This window comes from Crocodylus siamensis, chromosome 14 (genome assembly GCF_052110815.1).
Source record: "Crocodylus siamensis isolate JL-2025a chromosome 14, ASM5211081v1, whole genome shotgun sequence".
Classification (NCBI taxonomy): domain Eukaryota; kingdom Metazoa; phylum Chordata; order Crocodylia; family Crocodylidae; genus Crocodylus; species Crocodylus siamensis.
Window position 1 is genome coordinate 28031769 of NC_143408.1, and position 23745 is coordinate 28055513.

Here is a 23745-nt window from a genome sequence, read left to right on the forward strand (position 1 = left end):
ACCACGGCATGTCTGTTGCTGATGCATCTGTGAGGATCCTGACCTTGAATGTCCATAACTGTGCAGGTTCTGATGACAGTCACAAACCAGGCTGTTGGAAGACTGCATGCTCCTGAGGCTGCAGGCCTTGAGTGCGGTAGTGCTGGTTCCCTGGACAGTTTGTATCGCAACACTGCCCAGCCGATTGAGTTGGGTCTCAGCCTGTTAAAATGTTGGTTTCCCCCAACTGTGTGGGGGTAGGCTGCACATGTGTGCACGTACACACATCTGAGTGCAGTTTTGCTGTGAAGCTTCATGTTCTGCTCCTTACACTGGTTGCTGTTGTGGCGGCAGGAGAGAAAGCAGAGAGCAGAGAGGCTTGGGGCGCTGAAGAGCGAGACGGAGCGTCTCCGGCAGCTCCACGATGGGGAGCTGCGGGCTTTGCGGAAGGAACTGGATGAGCAGCTCAGTGACCTGCGGCGCAGCCACCAGGAGCAGGTGAGTGCGAGCCCTGCTCCGGTCCGGGTTCCTGTCTTGGCTCAGGCAGGTGCCCTGGGCCCCAAAGGGCCTGCACAGCTCTTTGGCCAGCTCATTGCTGGATGTAGCCTGGGTGCACAGAGATGCTTGCTGCTCTCCCTCATGCTGGTTTTGCTCAGCGTGCCCCTTATGACAGCCTGCTCCTTCAGACATGTTTTCTTTCTGCCCAGGAGAGAAAACTCCAGGACTTGGAAATGGAGCTCGACCTGCGAGCACGAGAGGCCAAGGCCAGGTCAGCTCAGCTCCACAGCCAGGTGAGTCAGCTCCACGGGCACTTCACATCCACAGATTCTGTGCGTCCTTTCTGTTGCTAAGGGCTAGTGATACCCTGCTCCTGCTGGCTCTTACTTTAATAAACTGTGTGTGAGTGAGGATGCTCACAGAAGGGGAAGTGAGGGGACTGAGTGGTGCTGCAGTCTGTAGCCATCTGATGGCAAGATGCCAGGGTCTGGGTGTATTTCCATGTGGCTGACCCTCTTCCCACAAGCAATGGCAAGTTGCAGGCTCCATGCCTGCCAGGTCCCCAAGACAATGCAGCATTGGGGCATTCAGAAGGGCTTGTGTTATCAGTGCGCTCTGTCAGTGCCAATGCGGGGCCCAGCTGTGCAGACAAGTGGCTGCCCAAAAAGCTGGGTGAGTTCTAAGCTAACAGCACAAGTGAAAGAAATGGTGGAAAGGGATAAAGTGAGAGTGGAGAGAACAGAGACAGGCTGGCAGCAGTAGGGCAGTGGTTCCCAAAGGCCCAGGGCTTGGGGCGGTCACGTGCTTGGGTCCAACATCTCCCTTGCCCAGAGTGATGTAGAGATGTTCTCTTGTGGCTCTGCTTCATGACTTGCTCATCTGCTCTTCACTTGTGTATGCAGGAGGAGGCCATAAGGAAGAAAAGGCAGCAACTACTGGACGAGGAGAAACTGCTAGAGCAGGAGAGAAATGTATGTATGCCTGAGCTCTGTGGGACTATTTGATGTCCTCATGGTCACGTGGCATGGGCTGCCAGTCCCTGTGGGCCACCTGCAGATGGCAGCCGGCGGTGAACGTGGACGGGGGCGCGGGGAGGGATCCAATGTTTAAAATACCCCCGAAGGGGTGGGTCCCGCTCGTTGCCGTTGTCATTGTTGCATTTGCTGCTGAGGCAAGGGACGACCAGCACCAGAAGACATCAATTAAAACAGTCTGGATCGGGTAACTCGTTGGCATCCGACGCTCGATGTTGTTGGCGGTTGTCTAAAAGGCTAAAAACGTAAAAAGCTAAAAGCCTAAAACCTCAATGGGGCCGCCACTGAGTAGGGCGACCAGCGCCTTAAAAACACCAATAAATTACGGGGGACAACAAAAGAGAAAACAGGGTGTGCCCGTGCTGCGGGTCATAGGATCAAAACTAGTACACGGCTGTCCCATCATTCCTGCTGCCTCCACGAGGACAGCAGTCCCGCCGGCAGCTCGACTAGGTGGGGCCTGTTTCTCCAGAGTCCAAACAGAGAAGGCAGTGCACAGAGCTTGGTTTTATCTTTAGCAGGATTCGCTTCTCTACCTCCTCCTGTACCTTGCTGGATGTGAGGAGCAAGCATCCTGCTGTACTCCTTAGTACTGTGCCTTCCTGGGTAGTAAGATTCTTGTCTCTGACTCTTGTGTTAACTGCAGAGCTGCCAGTGGATCCGTGGGATGGTTCCTAGTAGTTTGCTGGCTGGGCCCTGCACTGGGAGACCTTAGTAGCTTCCAGCACCGAGATGAGTCCCTGCCTCTTCTGCTGCAATGTGTGGAGCTCCTCGGATGTTCCTGTGAAGCATGCTGGCTCCCTGAGCCTGTGCAGTCCCCACAGAGGGGTGAGACAAGAGCCTAGTTGGCTCTGCTGTCCCCATGGCTCTCCCTTTCAAAGATGGATGTCCTGCCTGTTCTGTGGCATTGCCGTGGCAGTGCCACAGCAACAGGACTGTCACCAGAGTCATTGTAGGCTTCATGGTCTAGAGCTGAGATGCGAAATCTAGTGTTGGTGCAGCAGTGGAACGGCTCCCAGGGTAGTACCTAGTGGCCTGTAGTCATGAGAAGGGCAGACGCAGCAGGGAGGGAGAAGAGGCTGGAGAGCAGACTGGAGAGTTGTAAGCAGGGTTAATGGGATGGAACTCAACAAAAGGAAATGTACCGAGAGCCCAGGGAAACTTCCTAACAGGGAGATCTCAGCTCTCAGTGTGTCGTCTCCCAGGAAACTGGGACTGGAGACTGCTTTAGGTGCTGTACTGCAGGCAGCTGACTCTGCACGACTCGGTGGGACACTAGAGAAAAGGACAAGAAGCAGCTGGCCTGTTTCCCAGGGCAAGTCACCTCTTCTAAATTGTTCCTGCTGGACCCTTATCTAACCTGCTCCTAGAAACCTCTGTGATAGAGATTTCACAACTGCCCTCAAATTGATTTCAGTGCTTAACAAGCCTCCCAGGTAAAAACATGTTCCTGATGTCTAACCTCAATCTTCCTTGCTGCAGTTTACTGACTTCTACGATCCCAGTGGACATGAGGAATAGTGTATAACCTCTCTCTTTACTGCACCATTTTGTACAATGGTGACTGTTTTCATGTGTCCCATAGTGATAGTGTAGCCATCATGGGCCTTGGAGCATGTGAGAAGCAAGCTTTTGTAGGGAATGTCCTTACTGAACCAACCATAGAGCTGGGACAGATGGTAGACAGGCTTTAGGGGAACACAGTGCCCTTCCTCAGGGCAAAGAAAGAGGCAGGTACTGCCTCAGCTAAATGCTGGATAGAAGAGTTATTTCTGGGGAATCCTGTTAGATGAAGGTGATTACTTAGAAAGGGGAGTGGGCTGTAAACTTTGGAGCAAAGAGAAGTCATGAGAAGTAGCTGCAGACCAGGTGAAAACAGCTGAAATAGATTAACTGGATTACAGAAAAGAGTCAACCCATTCAAAAGGGGGAGGGAGCACAGAGAGGTTAGCCAAGGTGCCAGGTAACTTGTAAAGTGCCATAGTCTTATGCCCAGGCCTGGCGTTGTGGAGGAATCATGTACGTTTCCCTGAAGATAGTTGTCAGTCACCTTTGGGAGAACAGTTTTCACTGAACAGCCGCTCCATCCCTGACCTCAGGCCTTGTCCTCAAGGGGAAAACCACACAGCTTTACAGGATGTTGAGGCCAGGGGCTTGACACAGACCATGGTGTTTTGGATCATTCTATCTACCTGACATGAGACGCAAGAGCCAGATCTAGCGTCTGACTTTGCCCCTGGGAATGCAGCCTGGGAGGAGACAGTGCTGGCTCAGCCGCCTTGTGACTGAATGCACCTAGCACGTGGCCCAAAAGGGACAGTCTCTACCTGCCCCAAGTAGGTCGGTGTTGCTAGGCTCACCTGGGCCATGAGATCCATTTTCAGCTCTACCTCCTCCCATGTCTCGTTGAAAACAGCCTGTGCAGAGGCACAGAGAAGGGGCAGCATGGACCCTGATGTCCTGAGGAATCCCGGTTGCTGTCCTCTATACTGATCCATGCTCCCTGAATTGAATGCTTAGCCTTCACCCCCTATCTTGATGGCAGCAGGATCTGAATGCTGGCAGTGATGGGTATCATGCAGCTCTGATGCAAATTCCTGCAGAGTTCATGGTTCTTCTGATATGGGGGTTCTGGGTCAGGGCCAGTTTCTGAGTAAAGAAAAGCTGTGACAAAGCTGGAGGAGGACAACAGGCTTGCTGTATGTGCTGGGGGCTCCTAGCTTGGTTTCTTGTGCAGCACATGTGTGTCTTGCACGTTGCATGCTTTTATTTCAGGAAATCACAGGGTGTAAATGTTCATGTCCCTTTCAGGAGGTGATCTTGGCTGCTCAGCTCCGCTTGGAGGAGTCTCGGAAGGAGCACACAGACCTCATGGAAGCCATCCGAAAGCTGCGCCGGACTCTCCAGGAACTCCAAGATCAAAAAGCTGAATTAGAGTCTCAGGTGGACTTGTTGCAGTCCCGAAGCCAGAGGCTGCAGAAGCGAATCAGGTGCAGGAGTGGCTCCTCTTGTGTTTGACCCCCTCCAGACCCTGGAGCTGTTAAATGTTGGCACCCTGCACCCCTGCAGAATTTCTGAGGAGCAGAGTTGCTCGTTGGGCAAGCAGGTGACCAGGGGCCAGAGCTCCTGGGGGCTGATCCCAGATTGACTGGTAACTCTAAGTTCAGGATAAGCCACTTAGCTCCTGCAGGCCTCACTGTCACCCTTCAAAACCTGTTTCAAATACTTGGCATCCTCATAGTTGTGCTGTGAAATAATATTTGTAAAATGCTTTGCGGAACTAGGGTGAGAGACTCAAGGGGAGTAAAGGCCTGTATGGGCCAGGAATGAGCCAGAGCATGGCTTGCTTTCTCATTGTTTTAAGGGTTGACAGTGGCCCAAACTGACTTAGCCAGGTGGTGGCAGAGACCTGCTACTCAGCTTTTCCATACACAAGCCCAGGAGGCTGTGCTTATGAGTCTGGCTGGAGCCAGCGATGGCTAGACTGCAGCTCCTGAGCTACGCAGGGCTTTGTGGGTTTGCTGCTGCAGCTCTGGATAGTTTTCTAGAGAGCTAGTTTCTGCATGCTTGTTTCTTCTCACGAGCAGCATCACTCAGCATCTCTGATGCCTCTTCCTTCCTGCATACCTGGCGCCTTTGGCGGCAGTGAGCTAGAGGCAGCCATCAGGAGCAAGCAGGACTTGCTGAAGGAGCTAGAAGCAGAAGACAGCACAGCATCTCCACGAAGGGAAGCCGAGCTCCATATTGAGGACCTGAAAGAGACAATCCGCGCTGTGAGTAAAAGCATTTCAGCTCCCGCTGCCTTACGGCTAGAATCTCCAAAAGCACTTGGAGCTGGGGAGGTGGGCACAGTCCTGCTGGACGTGGCAGCGCAGGTTTCTGCCTGGCTGCGCTGCCTTGGGCTGCTGCTGCGGACTGCGCTTGGCCAAGGTTATTTAATAGAGAAGCAGAAGCATTAGCCCCAGCTTGTCCACTAGACAGGGGCTGGGTCCCGCAATGCATTCCTGGCTCTGCCCAAGATTGGAAATATGCTGCTGGGCAGCACACTTCTTCTTTGCTCAGTGAGCCTCCATCCAGAGCTGGCTGGGCTGGATCTGCAGAGGCACATCGGGGTCATCTGCAGTAACTGAAAAACAGCAAATTCCCACACAGAACCATGCCTTACTAGAGATCTCTGGTTCGTGTTATATTTTTTGGTTGGTGTTAAATACGAGAGTCTTCTCTCATCCCTGAGAGGAGAGTGAGAGAACGCGTCACTGTGGCTTTGAACTCTCATCCCAGGTTTCCTGGGGGGGTCTGTGCTTGGATCACCTTTGTACAAGCCTTGGACTGGGGAACCATGGGAGGAAGGCAAGTCCAGGAACTGGAGGGAAACCTCTGCTTATTTTTCCCTCTTCCCCACATGGAAGTACCTCTGCAGTGCCCCATTCCAGGGGCAGGTTCACTGATGCTGTGATTTGAGTTTGCACTGTGTTATTAGGCTTCTTGGGACCCAGGGTCCAGCTTTTATTTGCATATTAATTGATGTTTGAAGTGTCTCACCTCTCCAGCACTCCTCAAGACAGACGGCTCCCCTGCCCTTGCAGAATCACGAAGATGGCGACCTCTGGCTTGATGAGTAAGCACCGGCCACCTTGAGAAGTGCTGTTGCTGAGGTTTATGTGCTGACAGCGAGTCACTTGGCACAGTGGAGCCATCCATGGCTTGCAGTTTAGAGCACATGGGCCAAGAGGAAAAGGCCCGCTGCAGTGCTGTGCCCTTCCTCAAAGCATCCCGTCAGGACAGGTCACAGCCCTTTGATTAGTGCAGCTGTTGGCTGATGAGTCACTGACATGTAGTTCTTAGCTGGTGTGCAAAGCTGATACAGCTACAGAAAGGCTCTGGCAAGCTTGTTAACTGCCTCCCAGAAGCTTGCGTTCTACAGCTGTAGCCACCCCATCACCTGGGAGGGCTTTTATCACACTTGTCTGGCCTGTTCTGGGGTGAACTGGAAAGCCAAACCCTCTCCAAACTGCTGCAGGTTGGGGGGAAGTGTAGATAGACTTCTGGGCTAGTGGTGTGCAAGCACTCTCCCTTCTGCTCCCTTCTGCAGCATACGGCACTACATCTCCGCACAAGGCATCTCCATCAGGAATGCCAAGGAGTTCCTGGAGCGCCAGACTCGCTCCATGAGGAAGAGGCACACGGCGCTGAAGGCCGCGAGGCAGCAGTGGCGTCACGACATGCAGCAAGCGCAGGAGGCGGTGCAGGATCCTGACAGCTCACAGCTGCTGGAGGGTGTGCGCCAGAACCTGGAAGAGGTGACTAGCACTGCTCTGGCTCAGAGTGTGGGGGGGATTGTGAGATTGGGAGCTCTGAGGCTGGTGATTTCTTTTTGCTTCTGCTGCAAGTTGCCTTCTGTGCTGCTGAGGTTCAGGTGCCTAAAAGTGGCCCTGACCGTGGGTGCCCAGTCTTAGACCCAGGGACCATGACTGCAAGTGTAGTTTATGGCAGGTGGAGGTGTTCTCCCCTCCTAGGTGTTAGCACCCAGGTGTCTTCAGCTAGGCACCCAATGTCAGCACTAATCTCTGCCCATGTCATCATCCCCATCCATAAAACAGAGATTAAAATCCTTGCCTGCGTCACAGGGTGGCTGTAAAGATTAATTCATTAAGGTTTGTAAGCCCTCTGAGCCCTCTGCTAGAAGGCACCTTGAAGATGCTGCACAGTGCTGGTGGTGTTAGCATACCCTTGGGAAATGTAGCTTACTAGGCTTCAAAATGGAGGGAATGTGTGAGTTTAATATTATTTGAATCAATGTCCAAAACCCTGTGGGTGCTGCTAGATCATGCATTTATTGCTGCACCTGCCAATTGCAAAGCAAGGACCTGGTGACACGGATAGTTCTGATATGAGCAGGTTTGTTGTTGTATCTTTGCAAGGATTCTGTACATCTTTGCAGATAGTTCCTTGTGTCTGTGCTAGCTCAGCTAATACATAAATGATACTCTGGGACTGCTGCATCACCAGTGAGATGTGACCCTGTCATGAAGCGTGTCAGTGTGTGGCAGAGCACACGAGTCTTCCACAGCTGGAAAAGGGAGTGGAGAGAAGTTGGAAATGGGACTGGAATTCAGAGGGTGCTAGCCAGCTGTCCTCCGGCCTGGCCACCAGCCCCTGCAGTCTTCTGTGAATGTTGCCAGGGGACTTCCTATGGCTAGAGGTGAATGCAGTCTCGATCTGTAGGTCAGATCTGAGCAGCGTGACCACAAAGCACTTGGCCTTGTGGAGCACGGATTGGTCTCTTAGCAGGTGCGAGACCCCCTAGATCTGAAGCATTAGTCTTCTAAGCATCTTGTTGCCCTGCTTCATACTACTAGAGACTTGGGGGTAGCGGGGCTCTGAACCCTGGACCACAACTGCCCACGTCCAGGTAAAATCAGTTCTAAAGATAACTCCAGGTCCATAAAGCCGTTTGTCTCCTGTTCCTCGTTCTATTTTCCTCTGTGGCTGACATGTGGCACCCCTGCAGGAAGCAAAGCAGTTGGACAAGATGAAGTCAGCCATGAGGACAGGACAGGTGCTGTTGAAGAAGAAGGAGGAGAAACTGACCCAGCTGGAGTCTTCGCTTGTGGAAGAGGTAACCTCCAGCTGCTCCACCACTCGGTGTCCCATGGCCACGTGCCCACTGAGCCGTGTCCAGTGACACTCAGAAGCTCCACCCGAGCTGAGGGTTTCGTGGGGCCTCGGGTCCAGCAAGAGAGGTTTAGTCTTGCAGCAGGGTGGCGGTGGCTAGCAGAGTGGGGTGGCAAGTAGCATGTGCTCTGAGATCTATATAGTGTGTCTGCATATGTGAGTAGTGGGCGGAGGAAGCAGGTCGCAGAGCAGGAGAGAGCTACACACCCAGTGAGAGTGAATGTCTAGGTTTTACCAGCTCTGCAGCCAGGGCAGGGCCTGGGGTGGAGGGCTTCTCATCAGTACCTTGCCAGTTATGCTGTCGGCATGAGCAAAGGCCTCAGGTGGAAAATGCCTGGTTGTTTAGTGCAAGATGAAGCGGCACTTCATTTGAGCCTGTTGTGACCCCAGGGACATGAGGGGAAATGCCACTGCGTGCTGGTTTAAACAAGAACATCAGTCCCAGTCTCTGCCGTGGGTGAGGCTGTGTGAGCCAGCAGGTTCCTCTTCACCCTCTGATGGAAAGCCATCAGGGCCTATGTGGCAGGTCACCAGGGAAGGTGACCCTGGGTGGGATCCAGTCTAGGGTGTACATGTGTGAGTCAAGGCTCCGGGCAGTCCCTGGGGCACTAGGGCTGGTTTTGTGAAGCAGGCATGTGCCCTTCCCCTAACCCCTTTTCTTGACCAGGTGTCTGACGAAGACACCCTGAAGGGAGCTGCATGCAAGAAGGCGGTGACCTTTGACCTCAGCGATTCAGAGGACACAAACAGTGTGGCCAGCTCCGATGCACCTCGGCATACACGTGAGTTGCAGGTGTGGCCAGGGAGTGGTGTGTCAGCCACGTGCACGTTGCCACGTGTCCTGGTGCAGATCCAGCTGTCCCGCCTTCCCTCTCCATGCGCCTTGTTCTTGCTTGGGCTTGTTGCAGTCTCGTTCCCACGGGGCAGGCGTGCTGCAGGAGGGGATTGTCCCCTACCATGGAACTGTGTCTGTGTGAAACGGAGTGAGAGCAAGAGTGCTTCCTTGGAAATGGGGGTGGTGATTCCACTGCAGAGCATACAGCGTGCGTGGCTTGCACTCTTGTGCCCCATGTCATAGACGGGAGTGGGCCTGCGTTGCCCTGCCTCTCAGCATCTGTCCTGCCAGGATTGGCTTGGCTGGGCCTCTTCCACCTGCCATCTCCCCAGCAAGAGAGGCTGTTGCCTTAGTCTTGAGTCCCTTTGTGGTTGCTCAGGGGACCTGTGGTTGTGAAGTGAATAGCTCTGGATGACTAGGTGCAAAGGGCAACAGGACCATGCTACTGACCAAGAGGCTGGCACAGCTGCTGGCTGCTCCTTTATTAGCAAGCCTTGTTTTGAAGTCACCTGCATTGGTTGCCAAAGCTTCAGACTCTCCCCGTGTGGGGCTGTAAGAACCAGGCTGGTCCTTTCCCTCGCACAGAGCTGTCTTGGGATGTTTGTCAGCCTGGGAAGTGTCGTTCCATCTCCTTGTTCAGTTTGTTACAGGGCTGACGGGCCAGCAGGCTCAGGGATGGGAGGTCCTGTGGGTGTCTCTGCAGAGGATTTCTCCTTAAATAGCAAATCTCTCGTGAGCCGAGAAAGGTGGTTAGCCATGTGAGCCTGCAGTCAGGTGGAAGGCAGGGTAGAGTTACACTGCAGAGACTAACCAAATCAGAGATGCACAGCAGAAGCTGTTGGAAGCAGTGGCTTGCTTCATAAGATGCTGTCTGCCATAAACATGGCAGAGCACGGTGGGGCTGTGAGCATGGTCCCTGTTCTGGCTCACACAGGAAGATGGAGAAGGGAAGGGGACTCCTGCTCGTTCACAGGCTCCAAATCAGAGTTGACACTGCACGCTTCAGTTTGAGATGAGGTCCCCATTCCTCATCCCAGCTCAGTCCCCAGAACACCAAGGCTCCTGGGCTTTTTCAGCTCTCTCACCATCTACTGCATGCCCCTGCTGCCTTCCACTCCTCTGCTCATCAGCATCGATGTGAAGGTCCCCTGGTATCTCCTCAGCCAAACACTGCTCTCTGTTCCTTACCGCTTAGCTGGGCCTGACAGAGGTCAGCCTCTGATCATCTTGGGGCGGAGCGCAGGGGAGAGCGAGTGGCTGCGGCTGGGAGATTCGAGAGTAGCGTTGGTTGTGGGTGCAGCTTGGTGTCTCCATCACGTCCTAGCCTGCCAGTCATCTCTACTTCCCTCTGTTGGTAGGTGACTTGAACCCACCTCTCCAGCTCCCCCAGCCCGACAGGATCCAGCACCTCACAGACTCCCTGCGGCGCATCAGCAGCGAGTTGAGTGGAGTCCTCAGCATCCTGGGCTCCTTGAGTCATCAGCAGTCTCCTCTCTTTGCCTCCACGACGGTGCCACTGTCCCCGCTGCCCAGGGATGGCATCCCGCTTTCCACATACACGTCGCTGGCGAGAGTCCAAGCTGCTGGCCCCCTCGTGCCTCCTGCCAGTCTTCCTCTGGCAAACCAGCGGTCATGGAGCACTGGTCTCCACTCCGGCCTGTCTTCCACAGCCATCCAGTCAGTGGACAGCATGCTGGCAGAGAAGTGGCGCAAGTATTTCCCAGGTGAGGACATGCCATGGTCAATCCCCCTTTGGGATACACCTCTCAAGTCTCTTGGTTTTGGTGGTTCTGCAGTCACCATCATGATGGAGGGCAGGGATGTAACTGTCACCAGCTGTCTGGCAGGACCACAAGGCCTGGCAGAGCCAGGCAAGCTGGCACAGATTTGGAAGCACTGCATTTCACTCCCTGGCACTGCAGTTGCTGATCGCCTCCCCAGCAGAGCTTTTCAGCTCATGCATTAGTGCCAGGCTGCCTAGGCTTGGGAATAGGGATGGCTGCCCCGCCCCGCCCTGCCCCTGAGTTTAGCAGCTGTGTACTAACAGACCCCCTGCTCAATTCCCTCACTTGCAAGCAGTGGTGTGGAGCAGTGAGGGGAGGATGCAGAGGGTCCCGTGGGGCTGAGCTCTGTGGCTGCGAGAGATGGGGGTGCTTGCTTCTGTCAAGGATTTAAATCGAAGCACAACCTGGACAAGGGGCTGCTGGCACTCCTGGCAGCTGAGGGGGTTCATTCTGGGGTGTCCAATGCTGCCAGGGGCATATACTAAGCATCCCCTCCCAGCCCCATCCATTCTGTGTGGAGTCCTCTCTGGCTTGGTGCCAGCATTGCCAGTCCATCCCCTTCTACCCAGTGTGAGTCCTTGCGGCTAGATCCTGCCCCAGAGGCAGAATCTGGTTGTCCTGGCATGCTAATTTGTTTCTTTTCATGGTGGAAGTGATAACAGGGAGGGAGGGGGCAGTCACAGGCTTTCTTACTTCCTGTCTTCTGTTGGAAGTCAAATGGGAGGCCCCAGGGGATCTTGCAGCAGAGTTTCCCATGAGCATGTGCTACAGCATCATTCAGAAGCACCTCAGTATGTGCTTTCACCGGCAGGTACAAAACGGTGGCCAGGGACAGCGACAGCCCTGGGGTGCGCAGGATGGACCCAGAGGAGCTCTCTGCTGTATTTAATTCTTCCCTGTCTGTATTTAATTTCTGTCTCTTCTAGGCGGGTTCCCGACGTTCAATGGAAGCTCTGCCCCTCCGGACAGCAAACTAGGTTACCTGCCTGCTGGGTGAGGCTCCTTTCTCTTGAGTGTGGCTATTTCATTGTGCTTCTGCCACTTCTCTGCCATGGTTTGTAGGTCAGCTGTGATTTTGCTCTGACCTACTTGTTACTTAAATGGGTTAGGTTCTGAGTGCAGGTTAGGAGCCAGCTTCCCTTTCCAGCTGTGTCAGGCTCTTACAGCACTGCAGCTAGTGGGGATGATGCTCGCATTCGAGGGCCAGAATAGCCAGGGCATTGGCACCAGGCTGTGTGCAGTTTCCCACTTCAGTACAGGGCTGGCTAGGAGCTGCTGTCCTTTTGTCTAAGCTGTGGAGCTCCCTAGCAGCCAGAAATGCCCTCTTGCACTTCCAGAGAGTCCTTCTGGGGCTAGTTCCTGAGGGCTGCAGCTACACAGCTCTACAGTCATCCCAGTGGCCATCTGCAGCCTGCCCCTGCAGCTGTGTCACCTCCTCTGCAGCCTGGGAAGTGCTGGTTCTCTTCTCCTCTGGTCGAGGGGATGGAGCATTCAGGCACCCGCCTGGCTCGCATTCAGCCACAGCCTTGTGAACGCTGCCAGGCTTTCAGGTGCGATGGCTGTGAGGCAAACCCTTGGCGGCGGTGGCAGCAGCTGTGGAGCTCTCTGCGGGCTGTGTTGTGGGCCCAGTGGGCAACCACAGAGGTGGTTTCAGAGCAGCCTGCCTCCCAGCAGTGAAGGCAGCTGTTTCCCCCTGGCCCACAGACCTGCTGGCCAGTCCCTGGCAGTGAAGAAGCACTCAGGAGCATCATTTCCTGGGCTAGTTACTCCCACGGCTCTGCCCACTGGAACGCCCTCGTATTGTTAAAGAGGCCCGGTGTCTGCCTAGTGTGCGCACCTGTCTGCGCATCCACAACCCGCTTGAGTCGCGCTGCAGATATGGAGTCCGCCAGGGCTTTTCCTACTAGGTGGGGCCTGCCAACCGGGAGGGAGTGGGGAAGTCAGGACTCCTCCAGAGCCATCTGGGAAGCTGGGGCAGTTGTCAGGAGCAGGGCCCAGATGACAGGAAGCAGGGCACAGCTGGGTGACACGGTGGCCAAAGCTCCATCTCACTCTGGTGGTGGGGGGAGATGAGCTGGAGCCAGGAGGAGGATGCTTGCTGTCAGAATCCAGCCCTTGCTTCCCTTCCCATTTCTGAGATCTTTTCTTCCCCCCTGCCCCTCTCGTGACAGTGAGCAAGTCCGCTTGTACCAGCGCTCCCAGGTGTGGAGCCCGGAGGCAGACAAGATGAGCATCCAGGGAATGATTGATGCCAACAAGAGATGGCTGGAAAATTTCAAGAAAGATTCAAAAGTGTATCCTTTGCCTCGATACTATCTTCATTTGTGCTTCTGCTGCTGGGTGGGAGATGGAAGCAGGGAGCAGATGGGGATGGGGAGCCAGCGGGGGAGCTTTCATGCCTTTGGGGCCCACCACGTGGGCTTGTGGTGCTGGCAGTCCCTCGTGAGGTGCTAGTGAAGAGGCACAAGGTGGCGGTACGTCAGAATCGAGGTGGCTGGATGAAGCCCGCTGTCCAAGCGATGGGGGCTGCAGCATCTCTGGAGGAGGGGAGCCAGCAGCATTGCAGGAGGATGCATCACAGGGTTCCTCCCAGAGCAGGTTGTTTCACAGACACCCAAAAAGCCCCCTATGGCTAGAGACCACAGGGCCTGCATCAGGCAGGTGGTCGGAGGGGAGAATTGCTGCTAGGGAAAAATCTGTGCTGCGAGGGGGATGATCCAGGCTGCTTTGCTTGCCCTTTGCCTGCAGTGTTTTGGGGAGCTGCAGACCACCCCCATGCAGCACACATACGGCCCCAGCAAACTGTCCTGGCTCCATGAGACCTTTGCTAATCCTGCTTTAATGCTGCTGGCCTGGAAGCCAGAGGTCTACATATGGCATATAAGCACAAGGTGCGGGGCCCATTTGCCATGTCTGTGCATGCGTCTCCCCCATGTCAGCCAGGCTTTTCCTTCACCAGCCTGCCAGGCCTCTCTTCCCAAGCACACAGAAGCTGTCTGTGAGCAGCCCAGACCTGGTGCAGCTTGGCCTGGATGAAAACAACCAGATTAAAGTGTATCACTACTAAGAGGTTGTGGACCCTCCGGTGAGACATGGCAGTCCCAGCCCTGTGCCCCACAAGTGCCTGGTGAGATGGTGATGTCGCTGCAGTCCCCTGCAATACACGGTACAGCAGAGATCTACAGGGCTCTTTTGCTTTGCCCTTGAAATAAAGTCTCTCCTTCCAGGAGAGTGGAGGAGGGAGGAAGCAAACTTCCCCAGTGGATTCTTTTAATCCTGTAATGTGTCCAAATATACTTTATAGACTGTTTAATCCAGTGGTGAAATATCAGGGCTTCAATAAATCAACAGTTCCCTCATTAGTATTCCAGCAATCACATGATGAAGCTGTGAATCACCGAGGACTTTGAATAACGTGTTGAGGGGAGGAGGTGAATTCCAACAGAAAACTGTCGCCAGAGGAAATATTCAGGAAATGAAGGCCCTGTTGATGCACAACAAACATTGGTGTCAGGTGAACTCAGTCACCAGCCCTCTGTGATACATCCTTGAGCTTGGGAGCATGAAAAGCAAAATGTCTGCAATTATGTTTTATACGCTGAAGCACAGAATTGAGAGCAATGGAGGTGAGAGCCTCTGGGCCCCGTGCCGGGCGGGCCGAGCCGATGCCACGTTTGTCTCCTGGACCTGTCCTCTTGCCACCTCCACCTAGGGACACCAGGGTTTCCTTTCATGCTGAATGTTGAGTGTATTTCTAGCAGAAAATGTTTACGAGGTTTCGCAGTGCCTCAGTCATGAGGCTCAGCCATTGCTCAGGGGACAGCAGAGGCAAAGCCTCTGGGACCGTTTCTCTTTGTCAGGCAAAAGCCAGGTGGTGCTCAGCGAGGCTGCCTTACCCGGCATATGCTGGGGAGGAGACCACCCCTGTCAGAACTGCCTGGGTCTGATCAGGACTATTCTCAGAGCCGTTTTAGGAGCCCACGTGCATCCCCTCACTCACCTGAGCAGGTCTGCCTGACACAGAGCCTGTGGCCATTTGCACTAGTGCATCCCTGGCATCAGCGGAGCTGGTTTGGGATGAGGGGAGTGGCCACGACTCCATATACCTTCCCTGCAGTGCCCAGAGCACCCACACTGAGCAGTCCTACAGCTGGGGTCCAGGCCTGGGCCTGGCACCGTGGGTCCATCCCTGGACAGCGAGGCTGAGGCCAGAGCTGAGGTTGATGGTGCACAAGGCAAAGTAATGCCCGGCTGTGAGCCAAAGCCTGCTGTGAGGTGACTCCGCAGGGCTTTGGACCCATCCCCCAGGCACTTGGAGTTGTTTGGTGATTAAAAACCCACTGACCTCCAGACATCTCAGGGCAGCGGGAGGATGCAGGGAGGCAGCATGGGCTGGTGCTTGATTGGTGTCTGTTATCCACGCATCGTCTGCACTGGCATTTGCAAAACATTGATACCCACAAGTGCTGCTTGTGCCATCATTTTGGCTGGAAGAGTTTGCATTAAGGGGATACCCACTGGTGAGAGAGAGTCTTTGCAAACCACTCGCATGCAAGGAGATGGCTCCAGGAAGGGCTGCTCACATGGCTCCTCTTGGATGGAGACATGAGGAGAGGAAAGCGGAGCAGGGAGAGGGACCCTGGTCCGTACACACTGGCACATGCTGCGGGGAATGTCTAGGTGCAAATAGAAAGCTGCTTCTCTGTTCAAGATGCTGTTCTTGCAGCACCTCTGTTTTGTAGCCATTTTCCACATATATTGCTGCTGTGCACTGTTCAGACGACCTGCTTCCCTTTATGCAGGGATTTGGGAGCACGTGGGTGAAGAGATGGATCTGAACGTAGGGTCCTTCCCTGGCTGAGAAGGCAGAGGGCTGGCGATGTCTCTGGGAGATGCTGGGTTAGACATACCATGCTGAAGTCATTGCTTAAGGAAAGACACTCCACCTCTGCTGATTTAGCGCTGGTGGAGAGGGATGTTGAATGCCCGCTGAGCCTGGCACCTTTCCTGCAGAATCCGTCTCAGGATAAGGGTGTGGATCCTAGCGTGGACCCCCTGAATGTGCTACCAGATTACACAGAGCCCAAGGCAGGGGGTTGCCCTTTGTCCTCCTGCCATGAGACAAAACCCAGGGAAGCCCCTGACAGCCCCTCTCTCATCCCGCCTGCCACAGCCCTGAAGAGCTGGCAGCTGCATGAGCCTCTGCCCAGCACGTGGCTGGAGACTCCAGGCTGTGCGCTGCAGCGAACCGGACACCTCAATAGGGATAAAAGCCTATTTTATTTACGAGAATGCTGTGCTTCTGAATCAGGTTTATTTTTTCCCTTTGAATCTTGTGATATCAGCTGTATCTTTTATATATAAAATAAATCTGCATAGGCCTATTTTGGATGATGGCGATGTCTGCAGCCTTATTTTCTCCCTGTTGTGATGCTTTTTGTCCCACGTTCCTCTCTGGGGGTCTGCAGACCTCTTTCACTTGTCCTCAGGTGGCTTTGAGCTTAGCCCTTCTTTGCAATAGATGTCAAGGGCTGCATATTTTAAATGAAGACCTATCTGCACGCGTGTATTGAGGAATATATTTATATATGTGAACGTGTTGCTGATTTGTGCACAGGCACGTTATTTGTGTCAGCTGCCAGCCTCAGTGCTCTTACATACTCCTTTATGGTCTCTTGCCTTCCTTCAGGTTCCTTCTCATTTGTCCAAAGCAGCCTCTCGTGCAGGAATTTGTGCACCATGTCAGGGGAACACGCTGTTATTCGCTGCCCTCTGCCATCAGCTGGAGGATGACTGAATGAATATGTGAGAAACCAAAGCAGAATCTCTTATGTAGGGAAAGGAAAAAGGTTGCTTCAGCCAAGCCAGATCCTACCCATATGGACAATGTGACCAGGAGGACAAAGTGAACCAAGCAAAATGTGGGAGAAAATCAAACTGGGAATCATGATTGTTACTCCTGAATCAGGAAGAAATCAAAAGGCAATGAAACTTCAGGTTAATTTACATCTGGCAAGGGTGAATTCAGGATTAAATGGTGCAAAACTGCCTGCGAGACTCCCATGTGCACTGCTCAGATGTTCGCTTGCCCCCGGTAGCATCTATATAGTGAGCTTGGGGTGGGCCTCGGAGGGGTCCTGAGGGTCCCTTTTGGGCTGCACCTATCAGCTGCCCTGTGAGCCTGGGGTGAGGCATCCCACAGTGGCTCTGCGGCCCGCTCCCACTTCAGCTTGGTGCAGTTTGAGTTGCTCCAAGCTAGAGGCAGCGAGTAACGTGGAACGGGCCACGCGAGCAGTTCCTGGAAAAGCACCAGCCCCGAGTGCTGCAGCACGTGACAGCAAGGTCTGGGCATGGGTGGCAGCATGTCAAATCGTGTCAAACGTGCATGGGTCACATCAGGCTCACAGCTGAAGCAGAGATGGGCCCACGCCAAAGAGTGAAAACATCTGGAGCTGCCATTGGCCTGTCCTCGTCCCAGTGCTGGGTCCCACTGCGAGTCGTAGCCGTAGCCACCCATTCTGCAGCGCTCTGGACACGGTTCTGCTAATCCCGAGCTGGATCGGTGCTTGAACGTTTCCCCCCCGCAAGGCCTGTGGAAGGGCTGCTACACGCTGGATGGGTGCCACTCGACATAGCTAAAAACACAGATGTGGCTCAGTGGGACAGTCCCACCCCCGTGGAAAACTCCCTGACCCTGGTGGTTGCTAATTAGATAGGAAACATTAATGAGAAGCCAGATGAAGTACAGCTGTCTTGTGGCATGTTCTGGGGGACCAGTGGGGCCTCTCCTGGGCTCCGAGCCCCCGCCGCTTTCCCAAATCTGCCTTCATCTGCTGTCCCTCACTTGGGCAGGCCAGTGATTTAAGCAACCGGGTCCCTTCGCCCCACTGCCTGCTCCGGCTGGCATCCGGCTAAACAACCTGGCCGTGGCCCAGCCCCTGTCGACCTTCACTGCACGGTCCAGTGGAGGGGGACCAGCGAGGCCGGGGGGAGACAGGAGAGGATGCACTGTTCTTAGATCATCGTATTTGCCGCATGAGCCCAGCGATTAGGAGAGCAAAAGGACAGCGAGCAATTACTCAGCCCCGACGAACGCACGCTCTAAGCTCCTTAAAACAGCAGAGGCCACCTGTCCTGCTGCTGCTGCTGCTGCTTGAGAAGGGGCCGCTTCGGTAGCTGCCACCACGGAGACGCTCAGGGCTCTCACTCAGGCCGTCTTCTCCTTCCCTAAGTGGGGGAGCCCAGCAGAGACTCTGGCCATGCTGGCCACCCTCATGACAGCGCTGTTCTTCATGGTGAGGGCGTTCAGACGGGTGAGTCTGGGCTGGGCCAGGCTGGGCTTTGGGCTCCGCGGATGTGCGAATGGATGGTTAGTTGCCAAAGAGCCTGTCAGCTTAATCAGGAGTGTGCGAGCAACTGGGTGGTGAAGGGAGACAGCGGTTTGGTGCCTGTGACAGCCGTGTGCTCCGAGCTCCTTCCTTCCTCCCTGTATTGGCTGCAAAACCTGCCAGGGACGACTGTCCGGCGACCTGTCACCCAGACCCCCTGCCCCCAGGCCTGGTCCTGCTTCCTGTGAATGCAGGCGCACTGTGCTGTCGGCCGTGTGCCCAGCCATGCCACTTATTCCCTGGCGCTCCCGAGGACCTAGTGAATTCTGGTCTCGGGACTCGAACGTCAGAGGCCTTTTCCCTTTCCAAAATCCTGCCAGCTCCCAAAAAGCTGCAGAGAGGGGCTCAGGGGAGAACAGCTCCATGTTGGACTAGAAGGAGGCTTTCCACAGCAGCAGCTTCAGGCCTGTTTGGGGCCTCGGCAGAGGCTGCCGTGGGGGTCCCGTCCTCCCACCTGCCCACGTAGGGAGTGGTGGCTCTTGACCAGTCTGAATACGTGTGCAGGGTGAGAGGACCTGCTCCTGCCTCCCGCCTTTGTGGCTCTAAATGTGAGCGGCGTGGGCCTGGCCACGAGCTCCAGGCTGCGGGCACCGGGTGCCCCGTGGCGCCATGCGCGAGCCTCTGAGCCACAGCTGTACCTCGCTGGGAGCTCTCCTGCCTCCACCAGTAACAGACTGTAACTGGGATCTGGGCTGCTTAAGAGCTGACCAGCCAAAGCTGGTGATTCCTCCCCGCGTTGCTGTAATCTGCTGCTTGTGACTTCGTAAGCATCTCCTCGGCAACCAGGTGTGATGTCACAAATGGAAGATGATGCGTCCAAAAGGAGGCTTAAGGGCCCAGCCGCCAGCACAAGGCCTTAGGAGCATTAGGCTTGTCCCACCGCTTGGCTTTTGCCCTAATCCCAGATGAGCCACAGAACTTCCCCCTGCCTTGGGGACAGCACCCAAGTGAGCCACGGCCTCCGGGCTGAGGCATTTCTGCAGTTTCCAAACTGCCGCGTGTCGCTGCCTCTGACCTGGTCCTGCCACCTCGGCCCTGGCACATCGCTGCAGCAGCCAGAGGCCTGGGCCCAGGGTCCCACTGCTCCCCTGCTCCGCCACAGACTCCCTGCGTAACCTTGGGCAAGGCACTTCGTTGCTCTGTGCCTCGCTTGCCATTGGCCCCGTAGTGATGTTCGCCCCCTGGGAACACTCAGAATAAAGGCGCTAAAGGCCGTCCCGGCTCTGATACATCGGCGACTAGGGGTGAGGCGCGTCCCAGGGCCAGGCCGCCCCGGCTCTGCACGCTGTTCGCTCCAGGGACTCAGCGCGGCTAACGGGCACTGCCTTTCTCCGCCTCCCAGCTCGGCACCAACCTGTTCCACAAGGAGCCGCTGCCCTACCTCGTGTACCAGCCCCTGCCCTGGCAGGTCCAGCGCGTGACGCAGAACCGCCGAGCCAGCCGGGAGGGCGAGGTACGTGCGGGGCCGTGGGCGGGACGTGCGGTGCGGGGAGGGGGCCGGGGACCTCCAAGCCTGCACAGAGCGGCTCAGTGCCAGCACGCAGCGTGGGCTGACCGGCAGCTTCGTCCCCAGCTCTGCCACTGAGCTGCCGGGCGACCGGAGGCATCCAGCCTTCCCCCTCCCCTGCCAGCAGGCTCTCGGGTCCGCTCAGCGCCTGGGGATGGGGGCTTCCTGGCCCTGGGGCTCTGTGAGCACGTAGCCCCACGGCACCCTGCTCTGCCTGGGGGGTGCTAGGCACACACCTGTCCATTCAAGCACCGAAGACACCTGGGCCTGCCGCTACCAATGGATTATTTCTGTCCGTGGCTACCAGCGCCCGAGTGTCTGGTGCTGAGGAAGCCCTGCTCTGCGAGCTTGCCAAGTCAAGGGGTCCCCAAAAAGGGCACGCACTCGATCCAAGGGCTGCAGGCTCAGCGGTGGGGGGCACTTGCCCAGGTTTTTAGGAGCTCAGGGGAACCTCCTGGCTTGGACTGGGATGAGCTGCTGGACTGGCAATGACACAAGGGGCAAGTCAGATGTCCAACAGGAAAACTGCACATTTATTAACCGTGCGGTCCCTTCAGAACAGCCCGGGGCCGAGAGCAGAGGCACAGGGGGCTGATGCTCAAGGGGCACCAGCCAAGAGAAACGTTTTCCTTCAATACACTTAAGGCTGCTTTTCCTGGGACTCTCACTGTGGCGCTGGGATCTCAGACATCACAGCATCGGTGCTGCTGGGTGACAGCAAGATGAAGCGGATAAACTTAGTCTCCGTGTCCCAGCGATTTACAAGGGAAAGCCCAGCAGTGCGGTTAGGCCGTACGTGTGTAATATGCTGAGGAGCTGGGGAAACAGAGACAGGTGGTTTATAAAGGCTCATATCCAAACTTCTGCCCACCCCGTTGTGTTAAGATGCTGAATTAATCCAACCAGTACGGGTAAGGTCACTTTATGAAGACAACCGTAAGTGTCTCTAGGATCCCAGAGGGTTTTGACATCACTCAAAGAGCAAAAAGCTCTCAAAACCAGGCCTGTCCTTTGCTAGAGCTTCAGAGCTGGCCTCAAAGTGCCCGTCCTCCCTCTAACTGAGCCCTTTCATCCTTCCTTCCAGAGAGGTGGGAGCTCCCGAAATGACAGCATCTACTCGCTCCCCGGGCAGAAAGGTGAGTGCGCAGCATCCTCCGTGCTGCACGGGGGATTGGGGATTGCCTGGGACGCCGGGTGCTAGGGCCGTGCCGCGGGGCTGGCGGGCAGGATTGCAGCCCAGCGCCCGCCCTCAGCAGGCTCTACGCTCAGCTGAAGTCAAGATGCCAGGATGCCCCTGCTAAAAGGAAGAGCCCTTCCCGGGCCCCGCTGGCCTGTCCTCTAGCCTCGGCCTGGCACAGACCGCCTTGGCGCTCCCGTTCTCCTCCTGACCCTGTGCTGCCTCTCATGAAGTCAAGCGTTTTAGCAGATGGGATTTTTCCACTTCCATTCTCAGCAGGGCTGGGCCAGTAAGTGGCTCAGGCGGACGAAGCGCCTTGCCCCGCGGCGCAGGACAGGCACAGCTGCTGCGGCCTATGCTGTCTGGGAGGGAGGGGGCCGAGGCTGTGGCTCACGGCTCTGCCCTCCACCCCACAGGGACCCCCGCACCCGAGCGGAGCCGCGAGAGCCCGGTGCTGTACACCCCGGCAGAGCGAGCGGCGGTGACCATCCAGACGCGCTTCAGGCAGTACAAGCAGAAGGAGCCGCAGTCGCTGTAGCTGTGCCCAACCCAGGCAGCCTGGCACAGGGGATGAGGGGGCCGGTCCCAGGCTGAGCCACGTCCCCCCGGCACCCGCTGTCCCCAGCCCGGCACCATGGTACACCTGGCCTCACTCTGCTGGGGACCCCGTCACCCAGGCACCGCGCCCCAGCCCCTCCAAACACCCGTGGTCCATGCAGGCTATTTGCTAGCCAAAGCACGGCCAGGCCCTGCCGCTGACAGCTGGGCACCGAGCGCTGCTGCCTGGGCGGCAGGTGCAGGCTGCACTGGGCAGTCCAGTTACGAACAGGCCTTGCGCCCCTGTATAGGGCCTGGGTAACCAGTGCCATCCCCAGTGCAGCCGGTTGCTCGGCACCAACCGTCCGACCCTGCTAACCTCCGTCTTCAGCACGGGGCTCTTCTGTGCTGGTGGGGGGAGTCCCCTGGCCCTTCATTGCCTACATGTGTCCAAGCTGGGGACTGGCAGGAGCTTGCACTACTTCTTCCTATTGTGTACGTGGCCCTGGCACCTCTGGAGCAGAGCTCGTGTGCTGTGCTGCGGCGGGGCCCTGGCGCAGGCGGGCGGGGGCTCCGTGTGTCTTAGTATTAAACGCATGTGGTCCCTGCTGCGCACAGGCGCCGCGTGCTGCCCACGCTCCAAGGCGGGTGCACGGCTCGGCCGACGTGGCCTGGAGGCAGGCAGGAAGCCCTCTGCCCCCCCGCCCCCAGGGGCTGGGCTGCCCGGGGCTGGGGCCCTGCCGCGCGACGCCCCTGGAGCCGGGCGCCGGCCGCCTCCGCGGTGCCGGAGGAGAAGCTGGCGCGGGCCGGGCCGGGCCTGGCTCTGCAGCCCCGGCGCTACCGCCTTGCCGGGGAAGGGGCACGGGGGTGGCGGCGAGGCGCTGCGGGAGCTCTGTACTAGCTGCACGTGTACATAAAGCCGTGCTCACCCGGTGTGCTGCCTCTATGTCACACCACCACCCGGCACACGCGGGCCTCCTTCCCTGGTGCCACACCCACGCACGGCGGAGACGCGGCTTGCGCTGCTGGCGGGCTTCACGCGCGCCGCGTTCCGGCGGCTTCAGCTCTGCCTCAGGCCGCAGAGCCGGGCGGGAGCCGCTGGCTTGCGGGCAGCGCTTGGGGCAGTGCTGGTGCACGGGGGGCCAGGGAGGACGGCCCCGGGGCTCAATCCCCGCGGACGCCTTTTCTTGTCGCCTCCCGTGCCCCTTCCGCCTTTCGCCCCAGGCCCGAGTCCCGAGGGCTCCTCCCGTCACACGCGGGCGCCAGGGGCTCGGGCAGCGCTCGCGGCTGGGAAGACGCTGCCGCGGGGGCGGCCCGCCCGGCTCGGCTCGGCGGTGGGGGCGCCCCGCCCGGCCGCCAGCCAGGGCCTCCCCGCCGGGGCCGGGGCCGGGGCCGCTCAGTGCTACCGAGGCCCGGCCGTGCGGGGCGGGGCGGGCCCGGGCGCCCGGGGCGGGCCGCAGCACCGGGCGGCGCCCGGAGGGCAGAGGAGCTCGTGGGCGGGGGCCCCCCCCGGGCCGCCGCCCTGCGCCGCGGGGCTGGGCTGTGCGCGGCGGCGCCCGGCTCCTGGCCCCTCGCCTTCGGGGGCCCAGAGGCAGCTCCCAGCGCGACGTGGTCTGGAGCAGGCCCGGGGAGGGCGGCCTTCCCCGGGTGCACCCCACCCGCACCCCGCCGCCGGGGCTGCTCGGCTCCCCCAGGGCAGCCGAGGCCACTCGCTGCTGCCCCCCGGCCCAGGTCTCGCTCAGAGCCAGGGGTTGGGGCACGGCCCTTGGGACTGCACTCCCCTGTGCCTGGAGGCCTGTGACCCCCCCCCCCACACACACACACACACTTCTCTGCACCCCCTTGACGGGGCTGGCACAGGAGCTGGGACCGCAGTGGTCCCTGCTGAGCAGCCCGGGGGGGGGGGGGGTGCGCCGCACATCTCCGCTTTCTCCAGGCACTCCTGTTGCTGACAACAAAGGCAGACCTCCCGGCCTCCATCCCGGCCTCAAGAGCGAGGGGGGCTGGAACAAGGCCTCTCCAGCACTGCAAATATGATGGTCCTTGGCCCACAGTGGCTGGGCAAAACAAGGGCGAAAGCGGGTCCGGGGCATGCTGGTCCTGTGCACAGTCAAACCCACGGCCCCTTGGCCACCAGGCCACGCGGCTCCCTGGGCCTGCCGTCTTCCCAGAGCTCCCCTTGTAGCGCAGCCCGTGCACGTCTGCATGCAAAGAGTCAAGGGGCCCAGAAGTGAGGGCAAGAACCAGTCAGGCCCTGTGGTGCTCGGTGCTGGGCCTCCCTATGTGGGTGCGGAGGCCCTGGGTTCTGGCCTGGGCCTCTCCATGTTTTGC

The 23745-nt window shown here is 57.2% G+C and overlaps 2 protein-coding genes across 3 annotated transcripts in view; both read left to right on the forward strand.

Annotated features, from left to right (window-relative positions):
• The window catches only part of CEP164 (centrosomal protein 164), a 52022-nt gene extending 35826 nt beyond the window's left edge, over positions 1-16196 (forward strand). For both annotated transcript variants that reach the window (XM_090027592.1, XM_090027593.1), the window contains 13 exons: positions 334-477; positions 687-770; positions 1380-1448; positions 4323-4501; positions 5158-5284; positions 6062-6129; positions 6604-6811; positions 8023-8130; positions 8854-8968; positions 10380-10745; positions 11732-11798; positions 12977-13099; positions 13773-16196. In XM_090027592.1, coding sequence (XP_089883718.1) covers positions 334-477; positions 687-770; positions 1380-1448; positions 4323-4501; positions 5158-5284; positions 6062-6129; positions 6604-6811; positions 8023-8130; positions 8854-8968; positions 10380-10745; positions 11732-11798; positions 12977-13099; positions 13773-13872 — 1758 coding nt within the window. In that variant the 3' untranslated portion in view covers positions 13873-16196. The remainder of the gene's footprint in view (positions 1-333; positions 478-686; positions 771-1379; positions 1449-4322; positions 4502-5157; positions 5285-6061; positions 6130-6603; positions 6812-8022; positions 8131-8853; positions 8969-10379; positions 10746-11731; positions 11799-12976; positions 13100-13772) is intronic.
• Positions 16197-16319: 123 nt separating this feature from the next.
• Positions 16320-22328, forward strand: LOC149853557 (uncharacterized). Its single transcript, XM_090027596.1, has 4 exons — positions 16320-18118; positions 19536-19646; positions 20785-20836; positions 21294-22328. Exons 1-4 carry the CDS (start codon positions 18065-18067, stop codon positions 21413-21415), a joined length of 339 nt encoding a protein of 112 aa, XP_089883722.1. The 5' UTR covers positions 16320-18064; the 3' UTR covers positions 21416-22328.
• The last annotated feature ends 1417 nt before the right edge of the window (positions 22329-23745 follow it).